This window comes from Chrysemys picta, chromosome 4 (assembly GCF_011386835.1).
Source record: "Chrysemys picta bellii isolate R12L10 chromosome 4, ASM1138683v2, whole genome shotgun sequence".
NCBI classification, from domain to species: domain Eukaryota; kingdom Metazoa; phylum Chordata; order Testudines; family Emydidae; genus Chrysemys; species Chrysemys picta.
The window spans coordinates 40,169,210-40,186,565 of record NC_088794.1 but is presented as its reverse complement, the minus strand read 5'-3'; the positions used below and the strand labels follow the sequence as shown (position 1 = coordinate 40,186,565).

The following is a 17,356-nucleotide window of genomic DNA, read 5'->3' as shown; positions in this document are numbered from 1 at the left end:
TAGGTCTGTGGGCTGAGGGTGGGAGAAGGGAGCTGAAATTATTTTGGAGTCCATCATATGAGACTGGCAAGACCAACTAGTAATCAGCACCTGCTGCAACACATGGTGACATTTCTTGTCAGATGGACTAGTGCAGAGGGATTAACATATGGGCAATTCCTTCCTACACCAACATCTGGGATTTCTCAGGGGTGTTTTTCTTCAAAGGGAAGCTTGTTTTGTTTTCTCTGATCAATTCCATTCTTGAGTCATTTGGGTCCTGCAAGTAGCCATAAAAAAAAGTTGGCAGGTTTAACTGGTGTAATCCCTGAAATATGCCTGCTAGCAGTGGGTGGAGGAGGTGATGTTTAGACTTGGGTCCAGCGTAGGCCCAGGTTGGAGTTTGGGTTTGTGGCTAAACAAGGCTAGAGTTTGGGTCTGAATTTGGAGGAATTCTGAATTTGAAATCTTTGCTAATTGCTCTCACAATATTTGGATTGCATCTGGTCTGGGAAAAGGTTCCTTCCAGTTTTGGCACCACCCAGAAATAAAAAAAACAAAACTCTTCAGGTGTGTACAGATCTGGGATCTCAGACCTACCTTCCTCCACTCTGAAATTCAAAAAAGAGGTTCGGTCTGAAAGACTGGAGTTTTGTTTCTTCCTAATTGATCTGTAGAGTTAGCAGAGGTGGTTGGCAGAGCAGAATTATCCTCAGTGTGACTGTGGGTACTTCAGGACATATTCCTAGGGCAGGAACAATCTGACCAGGGTGGCCTCCTCTACAGATGTCACTAAATTTTTTTTTTTAAATAAATAAAGGGATGGGATTTTCAGAAAGGCTGAATGTTGGCCTACCTCTGCTTCCACTAAACTCACGTGGGACTTTTACCACTGGGAGCAGAATTGTGTGACCGTTTAATCTGATGTATTCATAAGTCTCCACCCACAGGTCCCTGACTGTGGTGGGCTACTGTGTTAGTTATTCCCATTAAAGCTCACACTTGCTGTGTCAATGCCTCTTTCCAGGTCTGCTGATGTTTGCCATCACACACATCCTGTACTCCTCAGCATTCGGAATGAAGCCTTTGGACCTGAAAGCCGGCTTTGCGATGACCCTTGTTTCCAGCTTCTGCTACACCTTCCTGTACTCCTACCTCTCAGGCCCCTTCACCTACCTGGTAGCTGTCTATATTGCTTTGATCGGCTTCATGGGGTGGCGCGCCATTGCTGGCGTGCAGCTGTGCAATGACCTCTGGACTTGGACCAAGCTTTCGGCCTGTATTGGCGCAGTGCTTTTCATGGTGTCAGATCTGACCATTGCAGTTAACAAGTTCTGCTTCCCGGTGCCCTACTCACGTGCCATCATCATGGCCACTTACTATGCAGCCCAGATGCTCATTGCACTCTCAGCTGTGGAGAGCAGGGATGAAGAGGACTTCAAAAGCAGGAATTAGATGGAACGCCAGCAGGCTCATGAACTGCATGGATTATAACTGGGGTGCTGCAGCAGCATTAGTCGCTGAGGGAGATCTCCATCTCTCAAGGTGCATTGGTGATAAAGATTTGCTTCTTTGAAGCATTATCTTTGGGTTTTTTTAAATCTGACTCTCCTTGAATGTAATTTACTTCAGTGTGGAGACCACATTGGAGAATTTAGACTGCTCCTACAGTAGCTACTCATTGACCTTTTCCTCTTGGAAGCTTCAGGAGTCCTCTCTAATACCACATTGTATTTGTTAATCCTGAAGGTGGTTCTGAATGTTATAGAAGGAGAAGGCTAATTTAAAGAGACCATGAAAAGAGCTAGGCAGGTTAAGAGGCTTGCCTTCGATGCTGGACACACATGTCCAAATCCCAGCTAAGGTGATAGGGAGGTAACAGTAGGGTGACCAGACAGCAAATGTGAAAAAAATCAGGACAGGCGGTGGGGGGGGGGGGGGGGGGGGGAGAGGAGGGTAATAGGATCCTATATCAGAAAAAGGCCCAAAAATCTGGACTGTCCCTATAAAATTGGGACATCTGGTCACCCTAGGTGACAGAGTTTAGGTGGTGACTAGACTAGATCCCACTTGTGGGCATTACAAAGCCACTACACAGGGTGCAGCAACTGACAGCCTCTGCTCAAAGAAAGCCCAGGAGTGGCATATGCAGGAGGATAGGTAGTGCAGGTCAGGTCTGAAGTACATTGGTAAGAATTGGGTGGTGGGAAACTTGCACTGTACCTGATTCTAACCAGGGCTCTTTTGTGAATTCCAAATTCATGCAACTTCCTATTTAAATGCCATTCAAAGTTTTTCCGCCCAATGTGAAGGCTGCTGAGCATTTAGTATGTGATACACTTGCAGCAGCAACTTCAGAATGTTATTGCATTCTGAACTTTGAGAAAATGGGAAATTAAAGGCATGCTTTAAGCAGGCTGGGTTATGATGAAAGGATACATGCTTGTAAGTTAATGAGCAGTTTTAGCAGGGCAACTTTCAGCATTTGCCATGTAGGCCTAGGGCAAGTCCCGTGGCTGTGTGCGAAGATATGATGGAACAATGGGTTTGTCTTTCAACATCAGACCTCACCCCCTATTACCAGTAGCTTTGTTGACTGAATTAATAAGTCTGGCAAACCACCTGCACCTCCTCTGTAGGTGTTGAGAGCTCTTGAATCAGTGACCATGCTTGTGCCAACTCCAAAACAAAGGCAAAGTATTAAAACACAATTGGGATATGGCATACTTTGATCACTGTGAAGTTACTCCAGACCCAAGTTTATAGATGCATCATTAGTGTTAATAGGCAATTGTTTTAACTGTGAGCTTGGCAGCTTTTCAGGGAAACCTATTTATTCAATTAAGGCCAGTAGGCTTCTCTATTTGTATACGTCTACACACTTGACCCTATACATAGGGTGCACAGTAGTATGGTATTAGCAGCCACCATACGCAACCTGAGCTGGGGTATTCTGTGCTTGCACCACACCTTTGGAGATGCATTCCACTAAGGAATAATTGAATTTCTTCTGGGCTCACATTCTGTCCATAATGTGGGAATTGGGAGACTGGGAATTTGTCATTTAAGCATTTATCGCTCAGTATTTACCAGCTGCTAAGTGAGAATACTCTGCATATTTGCACATATTTAATATACCCCTTACTCAGGGTATTTGTTAGCATTTTCCCCTTACCTGCAAAGCCAGCTATGTAGAACAAGTATCTGGTTTTTACCAGTCAATGGCAAAGAAGCAAGTTTGTGCCACTTGACTTTGCAAAGCCTGCTTTGAGGCAAAGCTACCTGAAAAGAACAATTCTGTGCGTTAAAACCAGCTCACCCCATTTCTCCTAACGTCCTGGAGCCTATAATAAAATCAGAACCATTAGAGACGGGAAAACCAATTTCCTACCAACCCAAACTGTTTAGCCATCTTATCCTCCCCTCTGCCATAGCAAGATTATCTCTTCCATTAGACTCTGTTAAAGGATTCTGGTGAGATATTTTTAATTTCACAGTTATAATTTTACTTTCCAATAGTTCCTTCCCTCCTGCATGCTGGTTTTAATTTATTGTGGGTTGCTCACAGGTGCTGAACTGTTGCTGCCCTGGATTTTTCTTTGACGCATGACAAATGGACGGAGAGACATTTCCTATGGATATACATTGATATTACATCGAGAGGGCTTCCTTCCCCCTTTCCCAAATCTGATGGGGTCCCTTTAATGTTTATTTTGTGGCCCTTCCTCCTATTGCTCAGACAGGTACTCACACGAGTAGTCCCACTGATTCTAATGAGACCACACAGGTGAATAACTGTTCCTAAATGTGAGCGAGTTCACAAGTGAGCCCTGTCACAGAGTGCTCTACTCACCACAGGATGGCACCTCCTCCTGGTGGTTCTGAGGATTAGCCCTGCCAGACCAAACACCTCTTCCCGTGGTTTCAATCCACCTCTCTGTCTGCAGCCCCTCTTTCACTCCAGGGAGCTGCTGCTTCCTCTTTGCGATTCAGCTGTCCAACCAAGTCATTAAGTGGCTTCCCTTCCACCATAGTCTTTCAACATCTCCTTCCACAGGCAGTCCTCACACCCACTGCCCTGACAACATCACTCCACCAGTCTTCATGTTCGCTACCCTTAGCGCTACCACTCTGCAGTGGTTGGTAGGGGAACCGAGGCCCACCCTCTATTCGGGGCTCCAGACCAGGGCCCTACAGTGAACAGTTAAGGCCTAACTCTGTACTAACCTTACTGCGCTCACCCCTGGACTCCTTCCTACTGTAAGTCTTCTCCCCTACCTCAAGAAGTAGGACAACAGACTTCCTCCCTGCTACCTTCTTATACTAGCTCCAGTCTCCTGGCTTTGTAGAAGTCCTGCCTGTCCTCTCACAGGTGATCCTCCTTCTAATTAGCTTCCTCCAGTCTAAATCTCCCCTGTTTGCAGCCTAATTGGTTGATTAGGCTTGACTAGGCCTAATTCAGCCCTTGCAGGGTTAGTGTGGGGAGTATATCTCATCATAGGCCCTATGCGGTGAGAGCTTTGTTTTTGCACCTGGCGTTTCTGAGATTGATCCTGCAGGTTTCTTGTAGGCCAGTTGCAATGCCCTGACTGAGGACTTGTCTACAGGGCTGCAGCTGCACTGATGCAGTGCACAGTTGTAGCACTTAGTGAAGACACTACCTATGCTGACAGGAGAGCTTCTCCCATCAGTGTAGGTACTCCACCTCCCCAAGAGGCAGGCTTCTCTCATCAATGTAGTGCTGTCTATACCAGCAGTTCAGCTGGTTTAACTGCATTGCTCAAGGGTATGGATTTTCCACACCACCGCATGACGTAGTTATGCTGACATAAGTCTGTAGTTTAGACCAAGCCTCAGTTTCTGCTGCAGCCCTGCTCACTACACCCCCTGGAATCCACTAATAGTCACTTTAGTTCACATGCTCCTATAGCCTTTGTTCTTTGGGGGTTCTCCCAGCACTGTTCAAAGACAGCTCCTGTTTTCCCTGTTATTAAGATATTGAAAGTAAATGGCAGGTTTTTCAGGACCATATATGACACAAAGAGACGCTGTCAGATCCAAATTCGTCCCTGATGTAGAGTTAATAATGGAATCCACAACTGGTGAAAATGGGCCATTGTTTTCTGTGGAGCTTTGCCAATTTACACCAGCTGTCGATTTGGCCCACAGTTTGCAGAGCCTTTTGGGCTAAGACCTGCTATCTAAGTAGCAAGACAATATTAGTAACTGAATGATCTGTGCATTAAGTCTATGAATTGAAGGAAAATGGTCTTTATCAGTGACTGGTTGCAAGGGTGAACACACCACCTGTGCCAGGGAAATACTAGATGGGTGAGCATCTCCTAAGTGCAGCATCTCCACCTAACACCCTCTTCTCTTGTGTGTCTGTCTCAAAGGGAGATGCTGGGAGAGAGACGGGCACTGGTAGAACAAACCAGGCCGCAGTGTTAGTGTTTAGTTAGAGAGCTACATAGGTGAGCACCCCAGAGTCTCTCAACCAGCCCCCTGATTTTATATGACATACAAACTCTTCTGAGCCAATCACACTGATGGGGGTGGCGTTGTTTTGGACTCTTACCTGAGAATGCTGCAGTTTAGGAAAATATAATTCCACTTTGATTTAACCTCCTATAAAACATGTGGGCCTCCATTCTCTGGTGCACCCAAGGAGTGCTTGGCACAGGCTGGAGAGGGGGCAAAGATCTCTTGAAGAGACTTTTGCACCTTGCCAAATCTGTAGCCCTCTGGCCACATGGTCAGGCTCTAGTGTAAGTTGAAGTGGCCTGAAAGCTATTCTAATCTATGCTAGTTGCCAGTGGTCCTGTGCAGTAGTTCTGGCAGCTGAGGGCTGCCATGGTATAAGGGAACCCTGATCATGCCCCCTGTGTGAGTGTTGGCAACAGAGGACAGCTTCTGCTTCTCTCCTTGGCTTGGTGATGCTCCCGCAAACCTTCCTTTGCCTTGGTTGGCGCAAAGAGCGCTCCTTCCTGTGTTACAATTTAGCTCACAGGGTAGCACTGAATCCATGGGACGACTGGCAAAGTAATGCACTATTCTACCTGAGCATGGCTGGCAGGACCAGTGGGCAGTATTAGCAGCAGTGCACGATAGGCTGCTGGCACTGAGGACACCCCACACTTTCTTTACTGAGTAGTTTTCACACCCATCAGTAGCACAATAGTACTATTTAGGCTCTTGACTTCCATTGAGTTCAATGAGGATCTGGACCTTCCTTCCAAAGACTCTTCATATTTTAGAAAATGTAAGTACCATTGCAAAAGGCTGGGTTAACAATAGCGCCCCTCCAGAAGTGTCCGCTGCTTTATAAACATGCATTATTGAGGGGGACAGCATTGTAAATAGCACAAGCTCCTGTAATCTCCTCCCTCTAATGCTGCTGCATAATATTGCCAGTATTCATTCACTCAAGGGATTGCTTCTGCTAGAGTCACCAGCTATAGGAGGTGTGCAGCATCTCCATTCATCAGTTTTGCTTATCTCGTAATCCCCAGCTTGGCCTCTGCGTTGCTGCTCTTTGCGGATGTCACCTGCTGTTACACAGGCCGTTTGTTGGAGCCCTCTTCCTGCCATAGAGCCAGCTAGAGAAACTATGCATGTTCAATGCTATAACCGTCAGCTGGGGCCAGTGCGAGCAGGATTTGAGTGAATGGCTAATTTCAGATTTATTTAATTCTCTCTTGGACTATGTAACTTTGGCATATCTCTTCTTATCTTCTCCAAGGATTTTTCCCCCCTCTTGTAAGAAAGACTGACATGCTAAGTAAAGAGGCTAATGGATACCTTCATTTAATGTTATAACCTCCCCCTCTCTGAGTTAGTAGGGTATCACTTTCTTCACCTCCAGAGAGTCTTGTTATTCAGTTTCCTGAAGCAGTTTTAATGATTTTTCTGTAGTTTTTTTCATTTCAGTTTATTTTACTATCTGCCAATCTCAGGCCTTGATCCTGATGATGATTGCAGGGGGTTCAGTAGGCGTTAATAGGTGATCTGTCATTTTGATATGAGGGAACTAGTGTAATCTGAGCATGGGCACTGGAAAATGCACTGCTTCTGTTGTGGGCCTGCGCTGGAGAACTCGGAGAGAGTCAGTCGAGGGTTGCCCGGGGTGTCACAGGCTCAGGCTGTTAGAGAGAGTCACCCTGGTCTCTCACCTGTCTCCCTCTCCAAATCCTTTTAATCCACATTACTTGAACAAAACCCTTTTTCCTGAGAGAGCCTTTCTTGCTGGGAAGAGGCCAGCTGCTATGAGCACAGATTTGACATAGCCAGCTCTAATTCTTCTGATTAAGCCTGGGAAACATTGACCAGTTGCTGGTGGAGGTGGGCGTCTGTGTTAGATACTGTTTCCTGGGACAAAAAACAGTTCAACACTGGTGAAAGCAATCTGGGATTTGAAGGGTGGTGGCAAAGTAGGAATGGAGAGCACATAAATGTCCATCTGAGTCTTTTCTACTTCCTTCCTTACTCTCCTATTGTCTCTTTGCCTTTTACATTTGACGGTATTGTTCTACTTCCCTTCCCCCCACTCCAAACACATACAGACTTTCCCTTTGGAAGCAAAATCTTTAAGGATTTTGTACTCAAAATCCCCTTTGAAATTCTTGTGTGTGGTTAATTGAGGTTATATATACAATACAAACCACATCTTCCACTACTGAACTAACCATTAAGTGCCAGTAGATCCACTAACTCCTTATTCAGGGAGACTTAAGAATGTGTTGTCTACTTGATCTGCCTAGCCATTACCTTATATGGGACCCAACTCTGAACTCCTTTGCTCACAAATGCTCCTTTTGAAGACAAGTGGCCTGATTTTCACCTCACACCATTTTTACACTCCTGTAACTCCATTGGGCTGGGCTGGACCATACCAATACCACTGAAGTCAGTGGAGCTACACTGGTGTAAAACTGGAGTGTAGAGGAGAGTTCAGCAGAGCCAGTCTTGATTTACACCAGCGTGAGATCAGAATTCGGTCAAATGGGCCCTTAGTATTTAATACACGGTTTAGAAGAAGGACTTGAAGGCTTTCACTACCCGCCCCTTCTTTCTAACATAGCTATTGGCCTTGGAGGGGAAAGTGGCCAAAATAGAGCCGATATAAAGCTCAGTGGCAGATGTCTCTTTCTCTAGTTTGGGTGCATGGGAGTGTTGAATTGCCTAGTTTTGGCAGAGAGAGATGCTCTTTTATCTGGAGAGGCAACAGAGTTGAGTGGTCTGAGCCCAGGACAGGATGTCTACAACTCTTAAGTTCTGAGCCTGGCTTTGACACCGATTCCTTTTGTGGCCTTAGTTAAATCAGTTGGTCTGAAAGGATATAATTCTGATTAAAATCAATATAGGTATGCCAGTTTACAGCAGTTGAGAACCTAACTCTCTGTGTCTGTTTCTCCTCCCCTCCCCCCCCCCCCCCATCTGTAAAATGCTTACCTACCTCACAGGGGTGGTGTGAGGATTAGTGCATGTTTGTAAAGTGCTTTGAAAGGTGTAAAGCGCTAGATAAGTGCTAAGTATTATTATACTATAGTATTCAAAATAAAAATGCTTCTAGGAACCTGCAGAAATTCACTTGAAAAAAGGTGACATGAATAAATGCCTTTTCGTGTTTGTTAGATTTCTGCATCAGATGGAAAGCAAATGCAAAATAGTTATTTGCATTATCTATTAGGGATGAGCCCAAGACAAAATTCTGGGACCCAGACACACCCAAACTTTAAGGAAAGTGTTTTTTTAACAAGTCTGCACTCAGATCCCAAAGTTGCAAGTGGTCCTTAGTCTTTCCAAAAGTCAGGCGCAAAACCCCAAGATGTGAGCACCACATCCCAATTTTGCAACTCAGGCTCATCTCTGAATGAGCAAGAATAAGCCTTGACACAGCCAAAACAAAATATCCTAATTCTAGCTTGATTATTGCTGAAAATGTTGAAGTTGAAAAGGCTGCGGTTCTGTTCACCTTTTCTGATGCAGAAAGTCAACTAGATTTTAAGGAACGAGTTACAAAAGAGAGATTTATTTTTCTTTGATCATAAACTTTATGGACTTTAAAGCCAGTGGAGAGCGAATGCCCATTTTGGAATTAATTCCTGTCCCACTGTATGTAGGATGTATAAAATTTTCCAGATGAGAATGTGTTTGTATAAACAGCCACTGGACTCAGAACAAACTTATGAACAGAATTATGGCTCCAAAATATGATTGGATCTCTCAAATGGTATAAATTGGCATAACTCTCTTGATTTCAAATCAGGCTCCCAATTGTAAATTATTTTTTCCAGTAGCACCCACAATGTGCTAGGTACTGTACAAACACAAATGAAGGATGAAGCGCTTGCATTCTAAAAATGTGTGTATACCTGTGAAATGGACCATAATTCTCAAGCAGTAAAACTTACATTATTATGAACTCAAAGGCAATTACAATGCAAATTTTTATTGTTTCTTTAAATGTTTGATAGATATTCATTTTCTTAGTTTGGAGGAAGTTCCGTTGATGATGTATTTTTTTTCCTTTTAATGTAAAAATATAAAAATTATGTCTATATACCTATAGATTAAAAAATTTAAGAAGTGGCCAGTTGGCTGAAATGCCAAAATTTTTAGTGGCTTGTATTGTGTCGTGGTGACACCAAATTGCTGTAGAAATAAACTCATTAAAAGAAAAGATGGATGAAGTACAGGCTTGATGTACTGTGGCTAGAGATAATTTGCTACTTCAGAACCCTTGCAACTAACTCTGTGAAAGAGGGGGTTTAGGGCCTGCTTCTGCTCCAATGATACATCAGTGGGAGCACGATCAGGGCCTAGGTTATATTCCTACTGGCAGTAAAATAGAGAGAACATCAGGAAATTTAGCACCAATAAGGAAACTATTATCTTGGCAACCTAATTAAAAAACAATAACCGTCCCACACTGTTACTTTGTTGAATCAGGACAATTTAGAAATCCAGGGCCCAAACCTGCAGTCCTTACTCAGGGCCTATGCAAAAATAGGCCTATTTTGTTTCCCAGATAAGACTGTTCATGGAGTACGGTGCTATTTGCTGTTGGGAAGGTTGGCAGAATCTTTCCCTCTGTGAAAATATCCCACTGGGATAAGTGGTAGTTTTGTCGGGTAAGGACTTCAGGATCAGGCTACAAGTCCTGACCTGTTAATCTCAATGACTCCTATATGAACTGAACTTCCTGTGTTCTGGTGAATTAAAGGCAAAGCATATTTAAAGATTTAATATACAAATCAAGCAGCTCCCCTCCTCCATTCACAGTCTAAGCACTTAGCCATGTTTTAAAGTTACTAGCACTTAGCTAATCTATTTTGCCATCAATTTAAAGGTCACCACATGCAGTATGGCCACTTGATACTATCTTTGATGCATTTTTATGTTAATTTTACTATTATTCTGTATTTGGAATGTATTTTTTCCTCTAATTTCTTGTATGTGTACCAATAATTAAAATATTAATTTACTTGATATTTTTACTGCCTAGCTGAAACTACTTTTTGCTTGTTTTCCTCTTTCCATGACAGTTTCATCTTGAAATACAGGTCCCGAGTCAACACTGTGCTACTTCAATTGAACCCAAGTAGAACTCCAGTCGATGGTCCAGATATTCAGCTAATGTACAGTGTGTAGTTCTATCCAATGGAGCTATGCCAGTCTACTCCAGCTGAGGATTTGGCCCAGTATTTTTTAGCTATATTTGATGCAGTGAAATAGCCAGTTTGGCCTCATTAACCATCCTTTCTATCACCTATGAAAATGCCACATTTGGGGGAACCATTTTTTTTTTACAATACAGCCCCAATATTGCAATGACTTATGTTTATAAACTTAAAGTGGGCAAGCCCCATTTGATTCCAGGGGACTACTCAGATGCTTAAAAAGTTAAGCACATACATAACTCTTTGCAGGATCAAGGCCTAAAGACTTCCACATTAACCCAAGTGAAAATTCCATGTCAATTTGGGAAAAAGCAGAAAAAAAATTAACACTGAGATTTCTTTTCTTCTTCAAATCTCTTTTAAGCAAAAGAAATCCTGTGAACACCCTTCCAACGTCCTCCCTCCCTCAAATAAAGTGACCCATCATTTGGGAATGAACCACTGTCACATAGGAACTTTGCTGCATTGTTTCCAAAGTAGCTTTAATATCATTTAGCATCATCAGAAGGTGCCATGCCTTTTCATTTGCAAACTGTTTTAAATATTTCCAGCCCCACTGGGATGGTATGTCCCCTTTCAGCTGGGCTCCCTTCCCACTCACCAGCACACTCCAGGTGGCACATGGAATGTAAAATACTCTAAACCTGCAAAGAAAGTTGGAGCACATGGCCGGTCAGCATCGTGTTTATCTCGCAACAATTTCCTGGAAAGATTAATGCTAAACTGGAAGAATAGGCACAAAATCAATTCAAGCAGTTCATAGGTATTATAATTCTTAATCTGGCTTTAGCCATACCAGCAGCAGCGGCAGGTAGCTGCATATAATGAGATTAAAATGCCAGTGACTGAAGCCATCATGTTTTTTTGTTAGTTCTTAGGGCTTGATCACACAAACACTGAAACCAATCCAGGAGTAGTTTCATTGAAATCTGTGGGACTCTTCCCATGAATAGAGTTATACATGGGTTATACTATTTGCAGGAGCAGGCCTTTAGATAATAATCTTTCTTTGATTCCCATTTGTCAGCTCAACAGTGATGATGGGGCCAAATGAAGCCTTTCCACCACTTTCTATCTTGTATCAGCTTCATGTCTGTGTTCATCTTTAAACCTTTGCTATGTCTCAATAAATATTGTGTATTACTATCTGGCCTTTTTGTTAGGTAGTAATAAACAATGTTATAATACATTACAGAGAGGAAGGATGGGTCTTCTCTGAGTTGTTGTCCCTATGGGCGCCCGTGCACTCTGGATTGGAGATATTTTGTTGCTGTTAGCAGCATCCATGGGTCCACGCCTGCACCACGCCTCCTTGTACGGCGGTCTGAGGGCATATAGGAAGAAGACGACCTGCACCACGCCAGTTCCTTCTCAACTGCCTGCGGCTCGAGACAGAAGTCTCTACGGTCTGCTACCTTGCTGACGCAGCTCCTTCTTTTATACTCTTCTTGTTTTCCTATTAGTTTATTTTATTAGCACAGTTTATGCTTTGGGGGTCTCCCCGGCCTTTTTGTTTTGAGGTCAGAGCCCCCTTTTTTCCTTGGGACCTCTTGAGCAGCAGCTTTCCTGGCGGGTTATACCCAAGACCCAGGATTCAAGCCTTGCCAGACCTGTCACAGGTCTTTTCCCCTCAGCGATGGGCACTGTGTCTCTGATGCCCTGGAGAGGCATCAGAGTCCAAGTGTAAGATTTGCTCTGGCTTCAAAAGCAGAGCTTAAAAACTAAGGAAAGACCATTTAAAACTGCTCCTTATGGAGTGCTTCCCTAGACATGGAGGGTCCCTTTCTCCCCCCCCCCTCCCCCAGTACACTGGCCTCAGCCATGGAGAGTGCTCCAGAGATTTCATTAGCTCTGGCTCCATCTACCAGAAATCAGGGCACAGCTTTGATCTCTCAAAAGACTGTCAAACATAGGGGATCCCACTTCCCTGATAGACAGGCTAAGTCTCTACTTAGATGTGGGAGCAACAAGGAGACCTCATATCCCAAAGCAGGTACTGCTGAGACTCCTATCAGTCACAGTAGCAAGGCATCGGCACCACCAAGGAAGACTTTCATGAAGCCACGGACCAAGAAACCCACTGCCAAACAGCAAACAGTGGTCTCGTCAGTACCAGAACTGGACACTTCCACATGGAAGGACTCCTCAAAGAGCATGGACTCTTTGACGAAATCATCTCACCTGATACCATCTACTGTCACCCAGATTTCTCCAGAGTGAGTTTATCATCAGTATCATCTCCAGTACCACTGGAGGTCTTTCACCCCTAGATGCAATCCTCGGTCTCATAGTGACTTCCAGGTTCCTCCTTCATGAGGACCATCATGTCCTGGAGGAACCCGAGTGCCCCCTGCTGAGGGGTACTGGGAGGACTTTCCCACTGGCACCTGTGTACCAACTGGAACCAACATCCACTGGTACTGCTGCAGCCTCAAATAAAGACTCCACCAGTACCATCATGATTGCTGGATTGGCCCCAGATATCAATCCAAGCCCCTGGTACTGACTCCTTTAGCTTCACCACTGAACATGGAAGAGGATACTTCTTATTCAGATGTATGCACCCCCCTTCTAAAGTCACTGCTCATTCAACTAGGGTTCAATCCCACTTCCATAGCCCTACTTAGAAAGGTACCCATCAAGGTCATTTGTAAGGCAGCCAACTGGCCCTCCGTTCACATGTTCTTTCAGCATTATGCCTGAGTATATGTCTCCAGAGCAGCCTTTGGTGAAGCTATTTTAAACTCTGTACAAAATCTGCCTCCTCAGCATCCTCCTGCTCATTGAGGTACTGCTCGGGAGGGGGGGTGTCTCCTGACTTGGAGCTCTCACAGGGACAATAACTCGAAGAAGGAAGAGAGATTGCCTACCTTGTAAAGCAACTGGAGTTCTTTGAGATGTTTTGTCCCTATTGGAGCTCCACCATCCGCCTCCTTTCCCCTCTGCTTTGGGGTTCTACCAAGCTCTGAGGTTGAGAAGGAACTGGAGTGGCGTGGATCCACTACTCCCTATATGCTCTTGTATTGGAGCACAAGGAAGTGTATGGTGCAGATGCAGACCCATGGACACTACTAACAAAAAGATCTCCGCTCAGGAGTGCATGGGCACATATATATCCTCATGTGGTGCACTCATAGGGACAAAATGTCTGGAACACCAGTTACTGTACAAGATAAGTAACCTCTCCTTTTATGGTTGAGATCTGGATGCTATTTCTGATTCAACTGCAGATTTCTTGTATGATCTTGGGTGAGTCACAGTCTCTCTGGGCCTCAGTTCCCCATCTGTAAAATGGGGACAATAATACTTCCTTTCTTTGTCTTGTCTATTTAGACTAGAGGGTAAGCTCTTAGGGATGGGGACAATCTCTTACTGTCTGGCTGTACAGTGTCTGGCACAACAAGGCCCAGAGCTTAGCTGGGGCCTCTAAGTACTGCAGTAAAGAAACAATAACTAATGCAGATATAGCTCAGTTCTCCTCCCATTGAAGTCAAAGCAGAACTCTCACTGACTGTGGCTCCTTTTATTTGTAAGATACATTTTCATCCAATATTGGAAATATTCCCATTCACACACACTAGCATTTGGAAGCTGCCTATGTAGAAGAAAGTATTGAAACATCAAAACTGCCCTTGTACAGGCCCCAGCTTTTGGCATTTGGTTTCACTGATCACTAGAGAAGATAGTGCAGTTGCTGTTTTGAGCCATGCATATCTAAGTCAAACTCCACAGAAATGTTTGAATTATTCCGCATGCTGGACTGGATGAATTTGGATCCGGGTCTGCTGATTACATGATGTGCTTTGACTTCTGAAGACTTTCAGTCACTGAGTCCAGGAGGCTTTTATCATCTTTATCTTTAAGAAAAGAGAGAGAGAGAGAGTGGGGCATCATTATAACCATTGACAAGTGACTAACCATGTATCGTTTACTATGGTACTTTTGGAAAGCGTGGAGAGATTCCCCCATTAAAACACACCAGTACATAAATGCAAAATATTATTTTATCATGACTTTCATGGGACGCAAACATGGCAGTTGAGTGAGTTCCAGTTTCCATTAAAACCTCTTTCCTAGTTGCCCATACCTGTCTCAAATAAACCACTTTGGGGCTGAATTTTTCTGGGCATTGTCTCAGTCCAAAACTATTTTGCCCCCTAGAAATTTGAACAAAATGGGCTCAACAGCAGGGATTTGGGGTGTGGGCTCTGGGTGGGAGTTTGGGTGCAGGAGGGGGCTCCAGGCTGGGGTAGGGATGTAGGAGGGGGCGTGGGGTGCAGGCTCCGGCCGGGAGGCGCTTACCTCAGGCGGGACCCCTGCCTGCCCTGGCTCTGTGCTGCTCCCAGAGGTGCCTGGCATGCCCAGCCCCTAGGCAGAGGAGCCAATTGGTACCCGGCCAATGGGAGCTGGCACTGGGGGTGGGGGCAGTGCACAGAGATTCCCTGAACGCCCCTCGCCTAGGGGCCACAGGGGCACATCGGCGAGCCAGCACACGTGGCTCCAGCCCCAGGGGCGGGGCGCCGAGGCTCAGGGACTGGTGTCCAGCCCACGGCACGGAGACTTGCCGTGGGCTGGATGAAAAGAAGCAGTGGGCTGCATCTGGCCTGTGGGCCTGTGGGGCCTCCCTTAGCCCGAGGCCCTGGGCTGCATTAATCCTAAAGCCCTGCATTAATCCGGCTCTGGCCAGACCCATTACTGGTCAGCATAGAAATCATACTCGGAGGGTGTGCTCCATGAATAGTTAAGATTAGTGTGTTCACACGTGCATTTGAACGTTTTCTCTTCTTCTTGGGTGCCACCCTTATCCTAGAGTGATCTGTAATGTTAGGAACACACAGGTAAAGACAACTGAAACCCACAAGTGAAACCTACCAGCTCTAGGTCCTAGTCTGGGCTGGACTTATAACTCAAACTAAGCTGCTGAATCTGTGGTGGGCTCTCTGGGCTGGAGTAAACTCCAAAAGGTAGGACGAGCTCCCAAGCTAAGTTCAATTGCCAGGCTGGAGCATCTGAGTCATACCAAACTTCCAAGCTGGAGTAAGCTTCTCAGCTCTGTCACACGCCCAAGTGGTGGTGAACTCCTGAGCTATACTAACACCCCCCCACTCCCCTCTCCACACCCCCACCCCCACACACAGAAAGAGACAGATTCTGGCCAATCAGCCCCCTCCCCCTGCTCCCAAAATGGAATCTCATAGCCAGAGCAGACACTGTGACCTCTCCCATTTCCACTGAAAATTCCACTGACACCTAACCCTAGATAAGGACAATTAAAGGGAGAAACCAACCCTGCAGTTGGACTCTACTTTCTAATCTCTCCTTCGGACTGATTAAGCAGTTTTAATACTATTTTAATACCTGACCTCAGGAGGAAACATTCATGAGAGGATGGAATGTGAGGTGGGAGGCCTCCAGGATCTCTCCCTTCTCCCCCAATCAAAGAGAACAGTGTTATTTAGGAGGGCTATGTTCTTGGCCACACTGACAGCTCTGAAGTCTCCTATATATTTGCAGAAGAGGTACATCACGGGCAGCAGCAGTTTGAGGTTCTCTCACACTTCCCCACCAATGTGCTTCATCACTGACCTGCAGTGACAGCCCCTCTGTGGGTTGGGGGGGAGGTTGGCCTCCACAGCACATTGACTCCTCTTTTCTGCTGAGTCTCCTCAGGGGGCAGCTAACTAACGTTAACAGTGATGGTGGTTTCTGCACGGAATTATATCAGTCTCCAAAACACTACTGAAACCAGTCGTGAACTGCAAACAGCTTCTACTTTTCACCTAAGTGGAGCAAACGTTCTTTTCGTTGTGAGGTCGGCAGTGGTCAGATTTAACTGAAGGAGTGCTCCATGTGTGTATATTGTATACACACACACTATATATATATATAAAAATAAATAAATCTAACTGAAAATAAAACTCTAATTTGGAATAGCAAATGGAGAGTAACAATCACTCTTTGCCATCGTGCCAGATTGAGTTACTTCTCCATTAGCAATAGAGAAGAAAGAACTGAAACTTCAGAGTGATATCATCTGCACTTGTCAGCCAGCTGTGCGAAGCCACAGTCACCTACAAAAATAACACTGAAAGATCCATCCAATTATAGCCTCTCCTTATTGGTGTATCAGTTTCTATGCTGGGAAATGTGTCTCTCAGCTTTCATTTAAGAGAGCGATGACATGCATTGAGGCATCAGGGCTTATGCTTGGAGAGAACAGAGCTCAAGAGAAAGCCACTTTAACCCCATATTAAAACAAAGGCATTTGATTCCATAGTATAACTGAGACGAAGGCCATGGGATGAAGAATTCTTAATCTTAAATATTTCCTATTTGAGGCATCCCTTCAATTTTCTTTAATTTTCCCACGGTGATGTATAGAAGTGTCAAGCTCACCATGGAGCACCCTCCTGGGAGAGTTGCCACCTGTGCTGAAATGGGACTTCAGCTGATTTTCATGGGTCTGATGTGTCCCTGTGAGGTCATCCTGCAGAGCAATTATATAGTCCCCAGATTCGGGGACCATGACACAATGATGCTGCATCTCCATGTTGTGGTGTTAGGGCCTAGTGCTACAGCATCACCACATGCAAATAGAATTATTTGATCCCACAGGATAAATACAATGGGAACCCTCCCCTTCCCAGCCAAATTATCCTGCTGCAACCTAAGGTAAAAGCCCTATGGAGGTGGAG

The 17,356-nt window shown here is 44.9% G+C and overlaps 2 protein-coding genes across 4 annotated transcripts in view; one reads left to right on the top strand and one right to left on the bottom strand.

Moving 5' to 3' along the window:
* The window catches only part of TMEM86A (transmembrane protein 86A), a 78,997-nt gene extending 68,527 nt beyond the window's left edge, over positions 1-10,470 (top strand). For 2 of the 3 annotated variants that reach the window (XM_065594737.1, XM_005293940.5), the window contains one exon: positions 1,007-10,470. In XM_065594737.1, the coding sequence (XP_065450809.1) occupies positions 1,007-1,434 (428 nt within the window). In that variant the 3' untranslated portion in view covers positions 1,435-10,470. The remainder of the gene's footprint in view (positions 1-1,006) is intronic. The other variant, XR_010600954.1, reaches the window with a different exon arrangement.
* A 657-nt stretch (positions 10,471-11,127) lies between these two features.
* The window catches only part of IGSF22 (immunoglobulin superfamily member 22), a 51,820-nt gene continuing 45,591 nt past the window's right edge, over positions 11,128-17,356 (bottom strand). Inside the window, exon 23 of the mRNA XM_065594735.1 lies at positions 11,128-14,518. Coding sequence (XP_065450807.1) covers positions 14,451-14,518 — 68 coding nt within the window. The 3' untranslated portion in view covers positions 11,128-14,450. The remainder of the gene's footprint in view (positions 14,519-17,356) is intronic.